This window comes from Pongo abelii, chromosome 14 (assembly GCF_028885655.2).
Source record: "Pongo abelii isolate AG06213 chromosome 14, NHGRI_mPonAbe1-v2.0_pri, whole genome shotgun sequence".
Taxonomy (NCBI): domain Eukaryota; kingdom Metazoa; phylum Chordata; class Mammalia; order Primates; family Hominidae; genus Pongo; species Pongo abelii.
Window position 1 is genome coordinate 85,284,124 of NC_071999.2, and position 21,441 is coordinate 85,305,564.

Sequence of the window (21,441 nt, forward strand, 5' to 3'; positions counted from 1 at the left end):
GATGGATCTAAATAGGGTATTTTTGTCTAAGTCAGTTCTAGGTTACTTAGAACACATATATTTGTAAATGCACATGCACATCTCTCAGTGAAGTAGATTGATTCCTCTCTAGCTATGAAAGTTGCAATGACTCCTTTTCTCAGGGGGTGTTTGCCCAGAGACCTTGTCAATGGCAAGGGTCCTTAAAGAGTATTGTGGACCTTAGATCATTTACTGCCCTAACTTCCATACAATAGGATAGAATTCTAAAGACAAGGTAGGAAGCATTAAGTCTTGCTAAGTGTGCTTTGAGGAAAGTTGATTTTACCCCTTTTGGAGAGAAAAGTCTGAAGTGTTACTGTTCCATTCCCTCATTGTCATCATTTCCAGCACCCTGTTTTAGAAAGTAAATGTAATCCTCAGCCAGAATTGGAACATGTCCATAAAGAAAAGCTCCCTGTTTTCACCTGCTTCTGATATCATTGTAAGCCCAGCTTGTGAGCATTGTGGAAAATTTCATAGACAGCAAAGTATTAATAGAATTGTGTACAAGAGACTAACTTAGGTCTTGTAAAAAATCTTAAAAATTTACCAGTGCTTCCTAACCCAGTGCTTCAGCACCCTCTTTGTGCAGAGTATGAATGTTTGCATATGAGTCTCCATTACCTGATTGAGATAAAAAATTGGTCAATGCTTAAAAATTGCTAGGAGAGTAGATTTTAAGTGTTCTTGCACAAAAAAAAAATATTTGAGGTACTGTACATGGTAATTAGCTCAATTTAGCCACTCCACAATGTATACACATTTTAAAACATCATGTAATACATCATAAATATATACAGTTTTTGTCAATTACAAACAAAATTTAAAAAAATTGAAAAAAAGTCTCATCGAATTAGCATTTGAGTACATTCAGTTGTAAATGAGGCTCAGCTGGGTGAGTTGAAAGCTTGTTTCCTAAATCGACTCTCATTGGGAGAATATAGATAGTCAAGAGACTTTAAAACTACTGTTTTTTACTGTTTCCTATTTCTGACATGTAGAATTGCATGTATGTTATGGAATGGTTAAGTAGATTTCTGAAAATGACAACTCATTTTTAATGTTTCTATGAAAAATGCTAATTCCAAACCATTAATTTTATAAAATGTTTAGAATCTGGCTTGTTCTTCAGGTAGGCTCATTTCATCTTATAATGGGTAGGGCTCTTTTTTTGTAACTTGTTTTAAATTGTTGCAGTAACTTGTCTTTTGACTAGATAAATCATGAGGAACACCAGGACAGAGATCTTGCATTTACATTCCCAGTACCTAGTTATTTATCAGGCACATTTTTGTTGTTTAGTAAATGACAGTTGATTAAGTTAATGAATGTTTTCTTTGTGTTAGCCAATGTGGGAAAATAGGAAGAGGAAAACACCACAGGTGTTCTGTTACAGCTCTCTATTTTAAAAAATTTCGATGTCTTTACCAATTTTAGAATTCACAAATTAACGTTTAATGTAGTTGAAATTATTGCCTAGATACCATTTTATTTTTTAAACATCTTATATAAATATTTCCCTGTTACTTAATAGTTAAATTCTCTGTAATCAATATGCTATTGAAACTTAGTGGTCATTCCTCAAGAGTGAACAATTAGAGAATTTTCAAATGTTTGTGTTTCAATTTTTTTCTATTAATATTATAAAAGACATCTTTGGGCATATTGCAGTGACTCACTCCTGTAATCTCAGCACTTTGGGAGGCTGAGGCAAGCAGGTTGCTTGAGCTCAGGAGTTTGAGACCAGCCTGGGCAACATAGCGAGACCTTATTTCCACTTAAAAAAAAAAAAAAAATCAGCCGGGTGTGGTGGCATGCACCTGTAGTTCCAGCTTCTTGGAAGGCTGAAGTGGGAAGATCACTTGAGCCCAAGAGATTGAGGCTGTAGTGAGCCCGGATGAAGACTGCAGTGAGCCATGATTGTGCCACTGCACTCCAGCCTGGGTGAGAGTGAGATCTTGTCTTTTTTTTTTTTTTTCTAGATGATGACTTTTGATAAAATTTCTGTATTGATTTTTTGGTTGTTGTTGTTTTGTTTTTGATGCGGAGTCTCACTCCGTCTCCCAGGCTGGAATGCAGTAGTGCGATCTTGGTTCAGTGCAACCTCTGCCTCCCCAGTTCAAATGATTCTCCTGCCTTAGCCTCTCGAGTGGCTGGGACTACAGGAGCATGCCACCACGCCTGGTTAATTTGTTTTTGTATTTTTAGTAGAGATGGGTTTCGCCATGTTGGTCAGGCTAGTCTCGAACTCCTGACTTCAAGTGATCCACCCACCTCAGCCTCCCAAAGTGCTGGGATTACAGGCATGAGCCACTGTACCTGGCCTGGACTGATGTTTTAAAATACACAGTATGAAATATATTTTTGCCATCACACTGACAATTTTTTGTTCTTACTGTGCTTTAATGTTTATTTCTTGAATTAATTTGAAATTATTTAAAATTTTATAAATATGCACTTAGTCATGGCCAATCATTAAATTTAGTATATTGAGTTTACCTATGATATATGATTGCACAGTTTAAGGGATCTTTGTGCCTGAATAATAAGCAATATAAAATGGTTTTGAAAGTTTTTTTATTTCAGGATAGCAGTATGCTTAGTGAGACTACCATGATTGTGTGGAAACAACATCAGTGTCCTGGATTCAAGTTCCACTTTGACCCTCCTAATTATGTGATCTTGAGCAGATAATCAGACTTGGCCTCACAAAATTGAGTTATTCACACTCAACTGAGATGATGTGTACCGTATTAGTCCATTTTCACACTGCTATAAAGAAATAGCCAAGACTGGGGAATTTATAAAGAAAAGAGATTTAATTGACTTACAGTTCTGCAGACTGTATAGGAAGCATAGCAGCTTCTGGGGAGGCCCCAGGAAACTTAGGATTGTGGCGGAAGGTTACGGGGAAGCAGGCCTGTTTTACATGGCTGGAGCAGGAGGAAGAGAGAGAGTGGAGGGATGATGTGCACTTTTAAACAACCAGATCTCAGAAGAAACAATAATGCACTCACTCATTGTCATGAGAACGCACCCAGGGAAATGATGTGAAACCGTTAGAAACCACCCCATGATCCGATCACATCCTGCCAGGCCCAACCTCCAACAGTTGAGGATTACAGTTGAATATGAGATTTGGATGGGGACACAGATCGAACCATATAATTCTGTCCCTGGCCCCTCCCAGATCTCATGTCCTTCTCACATTTCAAAATACAATCATGCCTTCCCAAGAGTCCCCCAGAATCTTATTCCAGCATTAACTCAAAGAGTCAACAATCCAAAGCCTCATCTGAGACAAGGCAAGTCCCTTCCACCCATGGGCCTGTAAAATCAAAAACAATTACTTCTAAGATAAAATGGCGCTATAGGCATTGGGTAAATATGCTGGTTCCAAAAGGGAGAAATTGGCCAACAAAAGGGGATACAAGCCCCATGGAAGACCAAAACCAAGCATGACAGTCATTAAATCCTAAAGTTCCAAGATAATATTTTTTTGAGACAATCTCAGTGTCACCCAGACTGGAGTGCAGTGGTGTGATCTCAGCTCACTGCAGCTGCCACTTCCCGAGTTCAAGCGATTCTCATGCCTCAGCCTCCTGAGTAGCTGGGATTGCAGGCATGTGCCACCATACCTGGCTAATTTTTGTATTTTTAGTAGAGGCAGGGTTTCACCATGTTGGCCAGGCTGGTCTTGAACTCCTGGCCTGAAGTGATCCACCTGTCTTGGCCTTCCAAAGTGTGAGATTATAGGTGTGAGCCACCACACCTGGCCAGAATAATCTTTCACTCCATGTCTCACATCCAGGGCTTACTGGTACAAGGGGTGGGCTTCCCAGGCCTTGGGTAGCTCTGCCCCTGAGGCTTTGCAGTGTACAGCTCCTGTGGCTGCTTTGAGGGACTGGCATTGAATGCCGGCAGCTTTTCCAGAAAAAAGGCCACCAATGCCTCTACCTGGAAGACATGTGGAAACATGATAGACTTGGGGAGAATTATCTCCTAACATAGTCTGCTGTTGATGGGCATTTAGATTGTATCTAATCTTTTGCTCTTATTAACATTGCTGGAATGAATTATCTTTAATACATCATTTTTATAAGAGGGAATATGTGTATTTTAATAACTGGAATTGCTGGATCATAGGGTATGCACATTTTTATTTTTGATAATTATTGCAAAATTGCCTACAATAGAAGTTGTACCAATTTATACTCCACCACTGGTTATGAAAGTTCTTATTTCCCAATCATTACTAATGCAGCACTGTCACATGTATCTTCTTGATACCATTTTTATGAGTTTGATGTTATTCATCTTTTATCTTTTTTGTGTTTATCTTTAAAGTTACTCTTTTCAAATGTGACTGTGAAAAAATAGTACTTGATAATGCTTATTGATTACTCTGTGCCAGACATTGTACTCATTATTGCATTTGTCTATACAACAAATTGAGAACATTAGATGTTGTTGAAGTTCTTATGCTTACATTTAAGATGATAAAGTTGTAATTTATAGTGAGCTATTCCAATGTTACGTATTTACAGATTCAGGAGGAAGAGTGTCCACCAAGAGATGACTTCAGTGATGCAGACCAGCTCAGAGTGGGAAATGATGGCATTTTCATGCTGGCATTTTTCAGTAAGTAATCTTCCTAAACTATTTTGGTTTTTTTGCATGAATTGGCTGTATGTGTATTAAAGTAGCATAGTAAAGAGAAGCAAATATTGTTAGCATATGTCTACCTTTCTTAAAATGTAAATTGTTCCTGATATTGGACTAACGAATACTGTGATCATATGTTTAAATACAAATTCTAGAATTTATTAAACTCTTGTTGGATAAATTTATGCATTGCAGCCATTATGAAGATGCTGACATGTAAAAGTACATAAGCATATTTAAGCTATTTCAGATTTTTAAAGAGAAATACTGCTATATTGGTGCCCATTCAGCTCTGTAGGAGCGTATAGAATGAAACTATAAATTCCACTTTTGGGGCAGAGGATTTCCATTTGAGTGTCCTTAAGCTAGAAGAAGGATTGGAAAAACAGATATTCTGGGCAACTGGAACAGTGTCACTTGGGACAGACAGTTATGAAAGTATAAGTCTTATTTGGGGGAATGTTAAGTAGTTAGAAGATCAGAAACAGTAACATTTTAACATCTTGCAGAATTCTTAGTATTTGACTTATAAAGTAAATTTAATCTTCTTGAGGGAAGACTGTAAAAGTCTTCATTATTTCAATTCCTAATACAGGGATTGACATAGTAAACTCATTAAATAATAAGATGCCCAATCAACTGTTTAAATTACTAAAGCCAGTGGTAGAAACCCAATATTCATTTAAGTAAGTTTATTAGTCTATGATATAGTTAATTTCTGCCCTCAATCTGGTTAAATGATCAAGCTTCCATTCTTGGATAGAATGCTGATTTAATTCAGTTTAGTTATAAGCTTTATTATGATCATAAGACCGAGAAATAATTTACTTATTTAAAGTACCACATTTAGCTTTAAAAAGTAGAAAATACAAACTTCATGAGTTGTCACTTTTGAGTCTGAAAGTTCATGTAAACCCTGTCCTCCAAGTTTGAAATGGTTTCTTGCTTCCCTTCTATTTTCATCTGCTGAAGAAAAGGGGGAGGGGGAAGAGCGAGGAGGGCAGGCAGCTCTTCAAATTTACTAATTGTAATGTTCAGGTTGTCAACCAGCTAATGTATATGCAAGATTTAAATCTTAAATTGGTTTTAGTTACAATTTCTAGTTAGATAACGTTAGGTATAATAAAAAGGAAATAAACTCTGGTTACAAATGAGTGCTGTTTTGTAATATTAGTCTTGTGAACCTTGGTTTTTATCTTAATTTTGGTTTAACTGGTGGTAATTCTATATATTAATAACAAACTTCTCACAGTTTGTTTACAAAAAAGAGTAGCTTAAACATTCATTACTTTCATTGTTATACCTTTTAAGAAACCTTAATTAGAAAGGAAAAGATCTAAATATATTGTATTATTTTTAGTATAAATACCTGTTTCTGGGGAATAAAAACATGTTATTTGGCACCTTCTAATTATGCAACTCAGAAATCTTATTTCTCCATTTATTTCACTTACCACCAGTATCTTCTTTTTAATTTTAATTTTTTAGATTTGAAGGCCTTTCACTGATGTGTTATAAATGCATGGTAACTTAGACACACTGGATGACTTTATTCTTAGCCAGTGGTAGTATGTTGGTTAATATAATATAAATGTATATATTTATATTTAATAGATTTAATATAAATTATATTTTACTAAATTTTTACTAAATTGTTTCCACAACTCATATATTTAATGCTTCCTGTTTTACAAATATTGTACCAACATTATAACAGTAAATTTATATTTTTACCTGTATTTCCTGATTTTTTTTTCTGGCAGGCTATAGGCCTAGAGTTTGCTTGATAAGCATAGATTTGTTTGTCATCACTACCATCTAGTGGCTGTTTTTCAAATTGCAACTTGCTATATTTTCCATGTTTCTTAAATATCTAATAGCTACTGTGGGTAAAAAGGTCCAGAAATAGATTTTATTTTTAGTGTGGTTTAATTATAACTTAAGCATTTCAGGTTATATAACTTGCACAAGTAAAATTACAGTGAATATCAATAAGACTTTCAATTAAAACCTTTTGGTGGCTTAATTCTTTCCTTATTTTCGGTGTTTTACCTCACATAACCCTAAAAAAAAGTTTACACTTAAATTTGGTAAGATAATTGCATATTCTTGTTCAGAAAATGTAAAAGAAGAAATGTTTGTAATATTGCTTTTGCTTCTCGAAATCCTTTTAAAGTGTTACCATAAAATGCCTCAGATACATGCCTAATATGCGTATCTCTGATCTTATTTTTAAGAAATTTTCTAAGAGAATGGAACAGAATTTGGTTATTTGCCAAATACTAGAAATGAAAAGTTTATGGATAATTGACAGTCTACGGAAATGACCTTAAATTTTAGTACTTCAAAATGTAATGGGCTCTTATTTGATCCCGTTTAGAAAACTTTTCTTCTGAGGTTTAGCCATTTGTACTGTGTGTGAATCTTCACATCAGCATGCCATGAAAATAAGTAATCACCTGCATTATTATCATTTTAGACTTGAAGGAAACAGAAAGAGAGGGTATTTGTAACCTTAAAATAATTAGAAGAGTGTTTTGAAATGTGCATTCTGATTTGTAAGAAATTGCCAAACTGTCTTCCAAAGTGGCTGTACTATTTTGCATTCCCACCAGCAGTGAATGAGAGTTCCTGTTGCTCTGTGTCCTTGCCAGTATTTGGTGTTGATGGTTTTTTTGTGTTGTTCTGTTTTGGTTTTTTTTTGTAAGACATTGTAATAGTTTGGTGATGGTATCTCATTGTGGTTTAATTTTTATTTCCTTAGCAATTGATGTTAAGCATCTTTATTCAGTTCATTCTTTTGAGCACCTACCATATACAAGTCAAAAAGTTACAGTTTTTAAAGGGGTTATCTGGACACTACACATCTTGACACATCTTGGAAAACAAAACATTGATGTCTTATTCTGTCCACAAAAAGCTGTTTTTTATATAGCTTTTACATGACATAACATAGCATAAGTAAATCCAGAAAAGGAACATCTAAGAATTGTAATTACAGCTGAAGAAACCCATAAAGTATTTGTGAAGTATTCAATTTTATTGTTTTGTTTACCTTTTTTTTTCTTATTTTTGAACCGGAGTCTTGCTCTGTTGCCCACACTCCAGTGCAGTGGCGCGATCTTAGCCCACTGCAACCTCCACCTCCCAGGTTCAAGCAATTCTCCTGCCTCAGCTTCCCAAGTAGCTGGGATTACAGGTGCCCACCACCACGCCTGGCTAATTTTTATATTTTTAGTAGAGACAGGGTTTCACCATGTTGGCCAGGCTGGTCTCGAACTCCTGACCTCAGCTGATCTCCCTGCCTTGGCCTCCCAAAGTGCTGGGATTACAGGCATGAGCCACTGTGCCCGGCCTGCTTTACCTTTTTTAAAAAGCCAATTTTGTTGGCTGATTACTTAGGCTGGACTTCTTGGGTGGAACCACATGTGAGCTACATTGTGATCTGGTTTTAAGCTAGTTTATAACTGCAGTTTCAACCGTTAATGATAAGCTTTCAGGAATGGATTCCTGTTGGCCAAACTGACAAGAAACCAAGCTTACCTATTTGTGGATATATAGTATAGCAAATAAGCCATTTGCAAAAAGTAGGCTATAGTCTATAAAGAAGGCTTAATTGGCAGAGTTAAAAGAAAGGGAGCTGCTGTTTCCATTGAGCAATGAAATATTATTAATATATCTATGTTAATTTGTTTCCAAATTGTGGTTTATAAAAGAACGGTTTCTGTTGCTTTTAGTGGCATTTATTTTCAACTGGCTTGGATTTTGTTTATCCTTCTGTATCACCAATACCATAGCTGGAAGGTATGGTGCTATCTGCGGATTTGGCCTTTCCTTGATCAAATGGATCCTTATTGTCAGGGTGAGTGTCTTGATAGCCTGTATCTCTTTTATCTCTAAAATGAGATGTATGAAATTTTCTGTGTGGTTCATAAATGGTCACTTTATTTTCATGAATTCAGTTATTTCAAGGCTTATTCTTAAATCCTATACTTAATCATTATAGTGAGCTCTGTGGTATGAACACTTTATAACTTTATCATATGAGAAGTTGTTAATATAGTGGAAAGAACTTTGAAATAATAAAAATTTAAGTTTCAATCTCATCTTTTTTATATGTCTTAACTTTATTTAATTGTTCTGAGCATTAGTTTCTTTATAATAGGCTGATAATAGCTGCCTTGTAGGATTTTTATGAGGTATGGAAATAATGTAATTAAAATACCTTATCCAGTTACTGCACAAATAATATGTGCTCAGTAAATCATGGCTACTATTATTGTGATATAGTGCAGGTATGCCTAAATTAAGTTAAAACAAAAATTTCTCGTTTAGTCACATTATCATGAACTTAAATATCTTCTCACTGTTTTCTTTTGAAAACACTGAGAGCTCAAAAGTAGAGTCCTGTCAAGTGGTTATCAGAACTCTTTTTTTCCCTCATGCTTTTTCTAACCTTCCTTATTTTCCTGTTGTTTCCTGAAGTCACTCTCTGCCTTCTTCTTATCATTTACAAGATAGTGCGTAGGGAGACAACGATAAGTCCTTTTCTTTTCCCCATCTTAACAACTTTTCTAGTCCCCAAATGGTTTTCTGTAACAATTGCATAGGCAGTAGTGTTGTTAGCATAATCGTCCCCCAGCCTTTTGAAGGCCTCTTTTGACTTCTTTTTACAAATGTTTCTATGTAGTTTTTTGTTTTTTTTTTTACTATAAGATCTAGGAGAATGATCAAGAGTGGCTTTACTTATTGTTGTAATAAGTCTTTTGAAAAGATACCTACACATTTTAAATGCTGTTATACAATTAATAAATTAAAATACATACATTCTACATTTAAACATTCATTTCTAATTGAATGAGCTAAATCCTCCTAAAATTTTTAGTAGAATCATAGATCAAATATGTTAGCTTCTCTTAAATGTTCACTTTGATAATATATCTATATTATGAAGTTGACTTAAAAGTACCCACTATGAAAATATTAATGTTTATAGATGTAATGGATTTCTTCATTATTTTAAAACTTATCGCTTCCCAGGGTTTCAGTAATCCATAGGTTTTGGTTATTAATCAGTTAATTCTTGGTTGGGACCTATGGACTGGTTTCTTCTAAGATAATTAAAATTTGAGCCATCATAAGAACTATCCCCTGACAATTTCTTGTTTTAATTTTATTGCAAAAGATGTACAGTGGGTTCCTAACACAAGTATAAATCTAGTAAGTGTTACAGAACATACAAAGATAAAGGCACAATCCCTTCCCTTATAGAAATTATTATTAAAAAACTTCAAAGTTGGGCCTAGATAAGTCCAATGTTGATTATGATACTAATAGAATTAAGCACTATCATTCAAATGGGATTTCTTATCTAAGTCATAGAACATAGAAAATGATATGAGGACTGTTTTCTCAATTCTCCGTGTTAGTAAATTGCTAGTATCATTCTAGATGTGTAAGAAAGAAGTTAATGCATCTTATACAACTTATGCCCTTAGAGTATTACAGCTTAATTTTCTCATAAGAACCTCAGGTTGAGAAGGGATTAGATTATCTAGTTATCACCTCTAGTTGATGTGATAAGATGGGGAACTTAAATTCAAAGACTAGAGTTTCTTACAGTTTTGTAAGGTAAATACTGTCATCAAGTTTGATCACCAGGACTGTTTAGTTTCCCTTAAAATACTTTTACTGAGTTAGAGTTAATGTTATGCCTTTAGTGTGTGTTAAGAAGTGTTCTAAGAAAAGGACTTAAAAAAATCTTTTGTGTAAAATAATAACTGCCATTCATTTAACCCTTAGTGTGTGCCAGGCATAATTTGTTACAAGCAATGAATGTTCAAACTTTAACTGTATCTCTGATGCTGGTGATGATCTAGCCATTTTATTGGTGATGAAACTAAGAAAAAAGAGTCTAATAATTTGCTCAAGGTCCCACAGTTGTTTTTTTTGTGGAGACGGGGTCTCACTCTGTCGCCCAGGCTGGAGTGCAGTGGTGCCATCTTGGCTCACTGCAACCTCCGCCTCCCGGGTTCAAGCGATTCTCCTGCCTCATCCTCCAAGTAGCTGGGACCATGGGCACATGCCGCCATGCCTGGCTAATTTTTTGTATTTTTGTAGAGACAGGGTTTCACCGCGTTGCCTAGGCTGATCTCAAACTCCTGAGCTCAGGCAATCTGCCTGCCTCGGCCTCCCAAAGTGCTAGGATTACAGGCGTGAGCTACCGCGCCGGGCCAGTCTCACAGTTTTTAATGTGAATTGACATCTACCTTGGTCTCAATTCATTGCCTATTTTCCTACTTCTGTACTGCCTCTGTTACACTATACTTTGACTTTTACTGTAATGCTCCAAGTAAAACATTCCTCTTAGAGTTTAGTGCTGAGAGAAAAGTTTTCTCCTAAAAACCTGGTGTTTCCTTTCATTAGACAATAAGTAATTTATAAATCATACTGCTGCTGTCCATTTTGTGTCTGAGCTGCCATGAACCTCGGATTTTGTGTAAATATCTTTAGCCTAGGCTTCTGATACTACTTCTAAGGTTTTTTATTATGTGGTTAAAAATACATATGTGTTTTATTAAAAACCAACAAAGTACATTTTGAAAGTAGACAGGATGTAAACAATGAAGTAGTGATGTTACATTAATATAATAAAATTAGATGAATTCATAATGTTCATTAATTTATTTTCCAAAATTTGATTTCTCTAGCCTGTGACTGGCCAATCAACATGATTGGTTTACTTATATGAAAAAAACAACAGGTTGGCTTAGGCTTATGATTTTAGTATTTTAAAACATTTTTGCTAACATAGTAATGAGTCCAAAAGCATTTCTTTATCCTTTTTACATAGCAAATCCTTCTCTTTGACATCAGGGTGAAGGTAATAATGTTTTTCACTAGGGAGTAAATAAGAACTAGCTTTATGGTAAATATTTTTGGTGAAGAATGACTGTTGTTGATGTTCAGGTTACCTGTTACTGGGTAACACGCAGAAATTTAAAAACGTATTGCCTTGGTTCTTTATTCTTTTTTGTTCTTACAGCCTTTAAGACCTATATGAAAATGTTGTATTTCTAACTGTTAATCACTTGACTAAAAAATAGTATAGTACCATCCTGTATAAGCTGTATCTTTTCAATTTCAAGTCCCTCCTTCATTGTACATATATTTTAAAGATGTAGGTGTACATGGGATTTATGTGTTTGAAATTTTAAATCTCTGAAATTACTATAAATTTTAAGAAATTGCTATAAATTTTAAAAAATTACTATAAAATTTAAAATATAAAATTACTATAAATACTGAAATTACTATAAATGGTTTATTTATTAATTGGAAATACTTCCTGAGAAAATACTTAGAAGGCTATAAAAAACAGACTTAGATAATCTTTATTTGATATGCTTACTAAATGATAACATTATTTACAATTTGTAAGCATTTTTTATTATTGCCAAAGCCTAGGATTTTTAAGCTTATATGGAAATTACCAACAAATAATTGGAAGTCTTTACCTATAAAGTTACAAATACTTTTAATTAGTATCAGGTTTGAGAGCAAGTCTGCATTTAATGAAATCGTTTTTAGTTACATCAGATTCAGTTTGCAGACCAGTGGAAACACGGTGGGTAAACACAAGCTAATTTTTAACAGTTTTAGAGTAGGTTATTGTAAACACTTTTTAAAAAGTAATCATTTGAGGCATTGTTTTAGATGCTAAAGTTATCTGAAGTGAAGAAAATTAGATTGATTTTTTAAAAAACCTTTTAAAATTAATGAAGTGTGATGTCTAGAGTCTAATCAAGGAAACGATATCTGTGTCCAATATCATCAAACTCTGCCTTCCATCTGCCTGTTCATATTCCCACACCACGGAGAATAGAAAACTGTCTACCATGGCCACTAATAGGAACTGTTGAAATGCCACTTTAAGGTTCATTTAGCTGTTCTCAGCTCTCTGTTGGGAACTGAATGCTAGAGCATCTAGTTTGAAAATAAAAAGACTCTAATGGGGGTCTTTATGCACCTAGTATTTTTGGCAGTTATTAACAGTAGGGGGTGTACAGAAGGTCAAAAGCTCTTCTTTTGGAGGTCGGCAGAACACCCCCATCTGATAAGATTAAACTAATGGGGCTTTTGGTGTTAATATCTGAAGCAGCGGGTTGCTGTAGTGTGTTTGGGATGGTAGTTGTGGTTTTGAGAGATTATGAAAAAAGGACTGATGTGAAATTTTTAATAAGAAAATGTGTGATTCAGACATACAGCATTTACTATTTCTTGTGGGGAGTTTGAAACTGGTTTTTGTTTCCGAAAATACTTCAATTTTTTTTTGCTATTGCATAAGATGATTTTTTCTCAAATAATTTATATATGTGTATGCCATTAAGTGTTTTTATTTTTCCTTTGTGCTATTTTTAAGTGTTAAAGATGATTTGAAGTAAATCATTCTGAAACTGAAGATAATTTATGATTTTCAAATTCAGGTGTATGAATTCGGTTAATATATTTATGTTCACTCCGTAGTTTTCTGATTATTTTACTGGATATTTCAATGGACAGTATTGGCTTTGGTGGATATTTCTTGTACTTGGTAAGTTTATTCTTAATGCATTTAGTTTAACTTGGATATTTCCAAAAACTGTAAGATGTAAATAAACTGTGTTGCAATTTGTGTAGAAATTATTTTTCTTCTGTAAAATTCTCATATTCAAACACATCATCTCACATTTTTAAACTATTCTATATAGCATTACAGATTTCTTAGATTTAAATTCCAGAGGCTATCAGTGTAAAGAGTCAGTGGCGGGATGATAATTGAATGCTACAAAATTTTAAAATAACAACGTGATAAAAAAGTGTCTTTAGCATTTATCTCAGAAAACATACACAAATGACTTCTTTTAATGATCTTAGGAAATTTGAGAGTTGGATAGTTTGGTTGTTCTATCTGTTCTCTTATTTTTCGATAATGGAAACATTCTTTATGCTTTTGAAATGTGCCTTGAATTAATCATTAATCAGCCAGGCATAAGGAAAGGCTTTATGCCTAATGATCACAGTACTTCTGTTGAGTTGTCTTCCTATAAGACATGTCTTTTTATTAATATTGATGGAATTTTATGGATTTTCAATTTTTGTTCCCTTTTCTTTTTTACCTTCGATGTGAGATAATTAAGTTAATCGTTAAATCACATTATATCTTTAATCCACATTTCAGATGTATTTGCTGACATAAGGAATACCTTTTGTTTCTAGTTAAGAGTAAAAGCCCATGTTTCACTCAGAATTGTACCAGAAAATAACAGCATTTCAGTAGGTGGCAGTCTTCTCTCTGAGTTTTTATTTAGTCATACTGTTGGATCTTTAGGATCTTTTGGGAAAACAAATTATCGTTAGTCAGATAAGGTCACTTAATTCTTTAATAGCTATATTGAAATTATTTTAGTGTTGTGACTTTGTTGAGATGCATCTGGAGATGAAGCCAGTTTTATATTGTTGTGTTCTAACTGCCTGAATGCCATGTTCTTTATTGAGTTTCTTACCTAAAAGTGAGAAGGTTTATAAAGTCTATTAAGTATTTAAGCATATTAAATGAGTACATTTGTGTGTATATTTATATTATTTAGAGATTGGAGGAATCTTAGGGAGGTTATTGTGGGGCAGAGTAGAATACAGAGGACAATGCTAGTTTCACCTCAGAGCCATAATCTAGTGTTTATTTATTTAGGGGAATGTGAAAATGTAATCAATGATAAAAATGTTGCTCTCACATATGCTGAAAAGAATGTTGAGCACTTTGTAGAATGCTGAGAAACAGTAGCCACTGAGTGATTGGTTTTTAGGTATGAACTGGGTGGCTTCTTTTAGAAAATGCCTGAGAAGTAAAATGTGTGTCAGAAAACAGCAGCTTTAGAGACAAAGGAAGGGATCCCACAAATAAATTGGTTTACATTTTTCAATAATATTTTTACATTTGGATAACAGTATTATTATCTTTGAACAGCATCTGGAAGGGCATGAGGGTGGAATTCAGAGGGAGTCCCAAACGGCGGGAGTTAGGATATGGGAAGCAGATGCGATTGGGTTTAGCTGTAATTTATACCATTTAAGTCATCATTTGTATCTCTCTTCTGTCTTTCTTCTCCAATTTACTACACACATGCTTCTTGTTTTTAGTGATTTGATTACTCTCTTGCAGTTGGGGTACAAATTTAGTTTGAGATTTCATATTTTAAATTCACAAACTCCTTTTCCTCCTGGTGAGGAAAGTCATACACATACAGTAGATACCTTCTGTTTTTGTTTTTGGATCCTCCCACCCCAATTTCCTGGTTAAAAATTTACTGGAGTTAATAAATGTTTCCCTAAGAATCATATGCTTAAGTATTTCAAAGGCTTATACTAATAATGGTAATGTTTTATACTTATGTGAAACTTTAGAGAATTTCACAGGTATTGCTTTTTAAATTATTAAATATATCTGTGGTTGTTATTTTAAAATACTACTTTACAAAGGAGAAAACTGAGGTAGATATAAGATGTATCCCAAATAATCTAAATCATTAGAGTGACTGTCTTCCAAGTTGTCTTTTCTAACTCATCTTAATTTTTTATTATAAGTTAGTTTTTTATTATTACTTCAAAATAAGAACTCATAATTAAAAATATGTACATAATGCACATATCTTCAAATACAGATTTCAAAGATGACAGGCACTTGATATTACTTTACAGGCTTATTGTTTTTTTCCCCACAATTGTTAGCAACCTCATGTATATATTTCCTTTTTGTCTACTTTATATAAATAAATATGCCTTAGTTCACCCAGTAGTTATATTAATTGAAAAGATTGAACTCATGGGTTCAATGGGGTTTTTATGAGTTGAATCAGTTTAAGTGCGTCAGGTAACTTTACTATTTAAGAAAATCACTTAAATGTATATATTTTTATGTAATTCTGAATTTTTATAGCTAGATTTGCTTTAATTTTGGTACATCTAGGCTTAACAAATTGAAAAATTGTATTTTCTTGTGACAGAGTTTATCCTTATAGTGTAAAATATATTATAGACATGAATGGAAGTCTGCAAATAAAATTCCTTAAGCCAAGAGGATCTTGTTTATAATTGTCTACTTTAAATTTATCTTGCCCCTTTCTGTATAAAAACATAGCATATCCATATTATTTCAACCTTCTCAGGCCTGCTCCTTTTCTTCAGAGGATTTGTTAATTATCTAAAAGTCAGAAACATGTCTGAAAGTATGGCAGCTGCTCATAGAACAAGGTATTTCTTCTTATTGTAGAGGTAAGAAATATTAATCTGTGAACTCTGCCTATTCCCTTTATGTATTCAAATTTACCAGATACATATTAAATGCCTAATGTGTATTCATGATTTTTACTGTTAGCATATTTAATATTTTTTAATACTGCTAACAGTCAGCTTATTGAAATGTAATAAGTCGTAGACCTTTTTACATAACTTTTAGATTTTTAAAATTGAATTTCATAAATTTTAATTTTTAAAATACATAGCGAGTGAACTGAAATTTTAAATCAGACTTTTAAAACTTCTCTTTAAAGATTAACCATAGAATGTATATGAAGTAACCACCAGCACAAAATCTGAAGGCTTGAAAAAACAAAATATGACATAGTACTTAGACCGAAGGAATGGGCATTTTTGTATAAAACAATGTGAAATCCACATAGACATCTGGTGGAGAAAAAAATCTGATTGAAAAACAATTTGTCTTGCAGTCCTTTTAACAGTCTGGATCAAGGAATAAAAGTCATGTGAAGAAAATAGTTCTGTTATTGTTTTCTTAATGTGTGCTGGTTTTTATCAACTATGAAGGCTACAACTTGAATAAGTAGGAATATGAAGAAATGAGTAGAAGTTGTCTTACTGGTTGTCCAGTGAATTTCTGGAGGTCGTGGTTATAGTAATAGTATTTATTTATTGTTCAGCGGGAGTATCTTCACATAAAGTAACCTCATACTCCCTATTCTACTTTTTAAAGCAAGTACCATATACTTTATGCCTATAAATAAGGTAAACTTATAAAGCATTTGAACTCTATAACCAAAATGTCTACTAGTACTTAACTTCTGAATGTAGGACTATAAGGAACAAAGTGTTTCAAGTTTACTAAGTATTTTTTTTTCAAATAAATAAATTGCATGCTTTGTGATTTGGTTGCTTACATTTTATCATTTATATAAGTTATACATAAGCTTGTATAATTTACTTATTTCTGCTAGAGTACTATGAATACACTTGTATTTCTAGATCATATTAAAGTATCATTTTAAGTGTTCTATTAAAGTCTCCCCAACCACTCCCAAAGAAGTCGCCTTTTTATTTTAACAAGCAAAATATCTTTGCAGACAGTGGCATTAAGAATTTGTCGGTATTAGTAATAAGATTAAAAGGCAAAGTAATTTTGCTATTTTACTAATTTGTGTGATTGTCTTCTATGCATTTTGAAGAGTCTAAAATGCAATGCAAATATTTTCTAGATGAAAATCTGCTATAGAAGCCTTACACTTTAGAATATATTCTGATATGTAGACTTATCAAGAGAATATTATATACTTAATGTAATTCTTCTATAAAATGTGTTGTATTATACTATGATTTAGATAAAGACAACTGAATACATTTTAAGACTAATTCCTTCTTTGTCTCCAGACTGCATCAACCCGACATTCCTTTCTTACACCAATGTGAAATTTCCAGATCATCTGTAAACCTACAACTTTAATAGAAGACTACTAATAACAGAAGACAAATTAGTGAAGAAAAGATGGAGCTTTGAAATTGAATGGCAGGGTGGTTTATGCTTACAAGCCATTTCTGTTCATTCTTTAAGTATCTATATTTCATTTGTTTTGCACATATGCATATGTGCCCATTTAAGATATTTGCATATACTTGATAGAAACCATAAAGTTGTAGCAGTTAAGTCTAGTCACATTTGGTTAATCAGTGTTTGATATAATTGAAAGAGTTGAGTGGATAAACAGTCTTCCAGCTTGTAAATGCCATTGACTTCTGACCTGACATTTAGTATAATAAAAATGAAATTTTTAACCATGTCAAATGATTTAGTTTCTGGCTCTTAGACTCATCTGGCAATTCTACACATGAAACATCTTTTGTTATATAAGGTGTATTGAAACTTGCAGTGCTGATTATTAGAAAGGATTTGTCAGATTTTTGAACATGATATTTACATTATTATTTAGGAAAACTCTTCCTGTAAATAACCATGCATAATTTACTTTCTGCAATGTTTTCTTAGAAATTGTGTCCAGATAGCTTTCACTAATTTTAAATAAAGTGAACTAAATATATATGTGTATATGTATACATATATATACACACACACACATATATATATTTAGAAACCTGAGTGTTAAAGTTAGAATTTGTGTTAGGACAAATTTTAAGAAAATGTGGGAGTACCAAATGTCCTTTATAAGAAAAATAAATTTTTTTTAAGGGACACACTAGTTTTAGGGATTTTCAGATGGGAAGCTGGGTTTTTAGGATTGCCCGTCTTAGAGATTCTTGCAGGAAGAGATTGTATTAGATATTATATTTATTTCATTTAAGATAATTTTGAAAGTTAATTTTCTAAATAAGATAATTCTCATTTGTGTTTGTCTTTTAAAAAGCCAATAAAATATCTTTCAGTATCATTGTAATAATTTTTTTAGAGTTTAATTTGTAAAGCTTAGCAAATAAAATCTTGTACTATTAATAGCTTCTTGCTTTATGACTTTAGGATTAAGTTGTAAAAAACATATCCTGAACTGAGATATGCAAAACACTCATTTTCAAGTTATGGAAATGTGTTTGTGGCATATAGGACTGTGGGGTCTATGTGTGTGTAGTGAGAGTGTGTAGCCACTATTATAACTGGAATTTAATTTACATTCATAAACTACTATATTTCCCATCTTGCAAATCATTTTATGTCTCATCTGTTTTTCCTTTCAGTTATATCTTTGGTTTTGAATACCAACATTTAAAATGATGGTATTTTATCTTTTAAACTTAAAAATTATTTAATACAGGTATATGGACCATATAAAATTGATTTCTTATTTCTTATTAGACATTACTACTAAAAGGTACATCTAACTATTCAGGGACATTTTTCCATTTCCAAAAAATAAAATTTATTATGCTTTATAACCTCTTTTGTATTTTCTAATTTTTTCATTGTCTTTGATAAATAAAACATAGTTTTGTTTTGCTAATATAGCCTATTTTTTGTTTTGTCTCATTCAGTTTACTTTCCTGCGTAGAATTTTTATTATATTAAAATTTTTATTGTTGTATTAAAGTACCTGTGTTACACCCCTTGAATAGCATGGGGTAAAGAAAAAATATTTAGTTTAGTTGCCTAATTTGGAAATTAATTAAAATTAAACTGTACTAATAACATATTCAAACTCATGCTGGATCTCTTTCATATTAATTTCTTATAGACCTGTACTTTATTCTTTCAATAATTTTTAAATGAAATTAAGCTTTGCTACATGGTAATGAAATAATTACTAGGAAGCTTAGCTATCAAACATCGACTTACTAAAATTTCATTTTAGCTTTTATGGTATATGTGCTTGTTTTCTGAATATGGATACATGTTACTTTTGATCCAGCATCAAAACTTCACTTTTTGTTTTGACTTTTCCCCCCAAATCTGTAAGGTTCAAGTATACATATTACTTAACCCTCTATAATTGGCATAGTTCAGTGGTAGCCTTAAATCTCATCATGTAAGCAGGGGAATCAGAATGTTATTTTCAAGAACTTAATGTTCCCTTCAGATGTATCAAATCCTGCATACTTCATTTCCTGTGAGCTTGAACAGCTGCTGTTGTGTTTTGGGGATGCTTGATCATCTTTGCACTCTGCCTTAAAGATTGAAAAGTTAGGGTATCTAAACATTTTTGAGTGTGAACTGGGGATTGGAAGTTAATACAAAAAAATTTCAAATTATTTCTATTGTAAATGAATAAGCTGGTCATGGCTAGGATAATCCATTTTCATGTATTTATGCAATAAACTGAATTTTAAGGCAAAAATACACTTTTCTATATAGTGTATGCAGGATAGATTTTAGAAACTTAGATTAAAATACAAATCCCATTACATTTGGTTAAAATGAAAATCTCTGCTTAATAGAAAAAATACTAATCTTTAGCCTATTATTTTGAGTCTAAATTTCATTTTAGACACGCCTTTGAAGTTGTTCACAGATTTTTACCTGCTAAAACAATATTATTTCCAGTAAAACCTCTCCTAACAGGAAAAGTGGAGTTCAAAATATCCAATTGGAGAAAAATTCAGAGTTCCTTCACTTAATATAATTTTTTTCATCTAGTATGTACTATTTCAAGAAGTGCAAAAGGTAATGATAGTGAATGTGATACCATACTTAGGTAGTATATATCCTTAGTTTGCTCAAAAGAGTCCTGGTTATTCCTGTTTTCTCAGCTTAATAGTGCCTCATCGTACTCTCAACAGTGTTCTAATTTGGAGGATAAGTTATATGATCATCCTGTGTATAATTGTAGACTGTACCAAGAAGCAACTACCTTAGCTCCACTGTCCTTTGAGGGATGGAACTGGGGTAAGGGCAGGAGCCAGTTATTATTGCCACAGTGTTTTCTAATGAACCATTTGGCCTGTAGAAGAAGAATAATATTTTTTTTAATAGTTGTATTTGAATGATTCCAGCTTATGGTAAATACTAAACTGAATGGCTTTTATATTTTTAACTGCTGTTAAATGTTATTTTAGCACTTATTAGTTGTTGATTATTTAATTCTTCAAATAGTCATATGAAAACATATATTTGATAAAGGTCAATTGTTAGATGATAATGTGCCATTCATTATCATAGGAATGTCCTTGCCCATATATAAAACATGCTGGCATGTATTTTACTTGTTAATAAAGTTGTATAGATGTGGAAGTGTGAACCTGTGATGCATCCTTTTCAAAATCAGTTTAAGATTCGCATATTATCACGACTTTGGCCTCACTAAACTGTTCATGTGACAAACCTTTCAAGATTGGAGATGAAAACAACACTTGTGAAATTAGGTTGGGGTTGAAACATCTTTTAACTTCTCAGTTATTTGTATGTCGAGACAGATTGTGGTTTAATTTTAATAAACACAAAATATCAGCTTTTTGAAAATAATTTATGCTCATTTCTACTTTGTAAAGTATCATTGGTCACCTAGGTCAGACCTGCTTATGGGTGTGAATTCTTATTTGGGACATAATACCTAACATGCGAAAATTTCCAGCAAGTAATTAAGAAAAATAGAAAACTCATTTCATACTTTTAAAAATATGTTTTTAAAGTTTATTTTAAGCTCAGAATATTTGCTGCTTTTACTTTTTTAATGTTTTGAGCTTATATTTCATTATTTTTGTTTTGAGAGATTGAGTTGCTTGCTTTTAAGAAAAATTCTCTTTGTTTTAATAGAAACTATTATTATTATTATTATTATTAATCAACACCTAAATAGAGCATATATGGGGTATTACTCGTTTAACAGCGGAGGTTATAGCAAACCAAAGCAATACTTCCAGTTCACGGAATCTTAGGGGTTTTCTGTCTCTTCATGCTTGCAAAGAACCACTTTACTACTCCCTAATTAAATTCGTATTTGCTCCTTATGTCTTCCCTCCTGCAAGTGGAATTAAAGCAAAAGTTAC

The 21,441-nt window shown here is 32.8% G+C and overlaps 1 protein-coding gene across 8 annotated transcripts in view; it reads left to right on the forward strand.

The window, feature by feature from the left end:
• Window positions 1-20,693, forward strand: part of NDFIP2 (Nedd4 family interacting protein 2) — a 79,046-nt gene extending 58,353 nt beyond the window's left edge. For 3 of the 8 annotated variants that reach the window (XM_054528693.2, XM_054528691.2, XM_054528692.2), the window contains 2 exons: window positions 4,569-4,662; window positions 17,386-20,693. In XM_054528693.2, the coding sequence (XP_054384668.2) occupies window positions 4,569-4,662; window positions 17,386-17,444 (153 nt within the window). In that variant the 3' untranslated portion in view covers window positions 17,445-20,693. 8 annotated transcript variants of the gene reach the window in all.
• The last annotated feature ends 748 nt before the right edge of the window (window positions 20,694-21,441 follow it).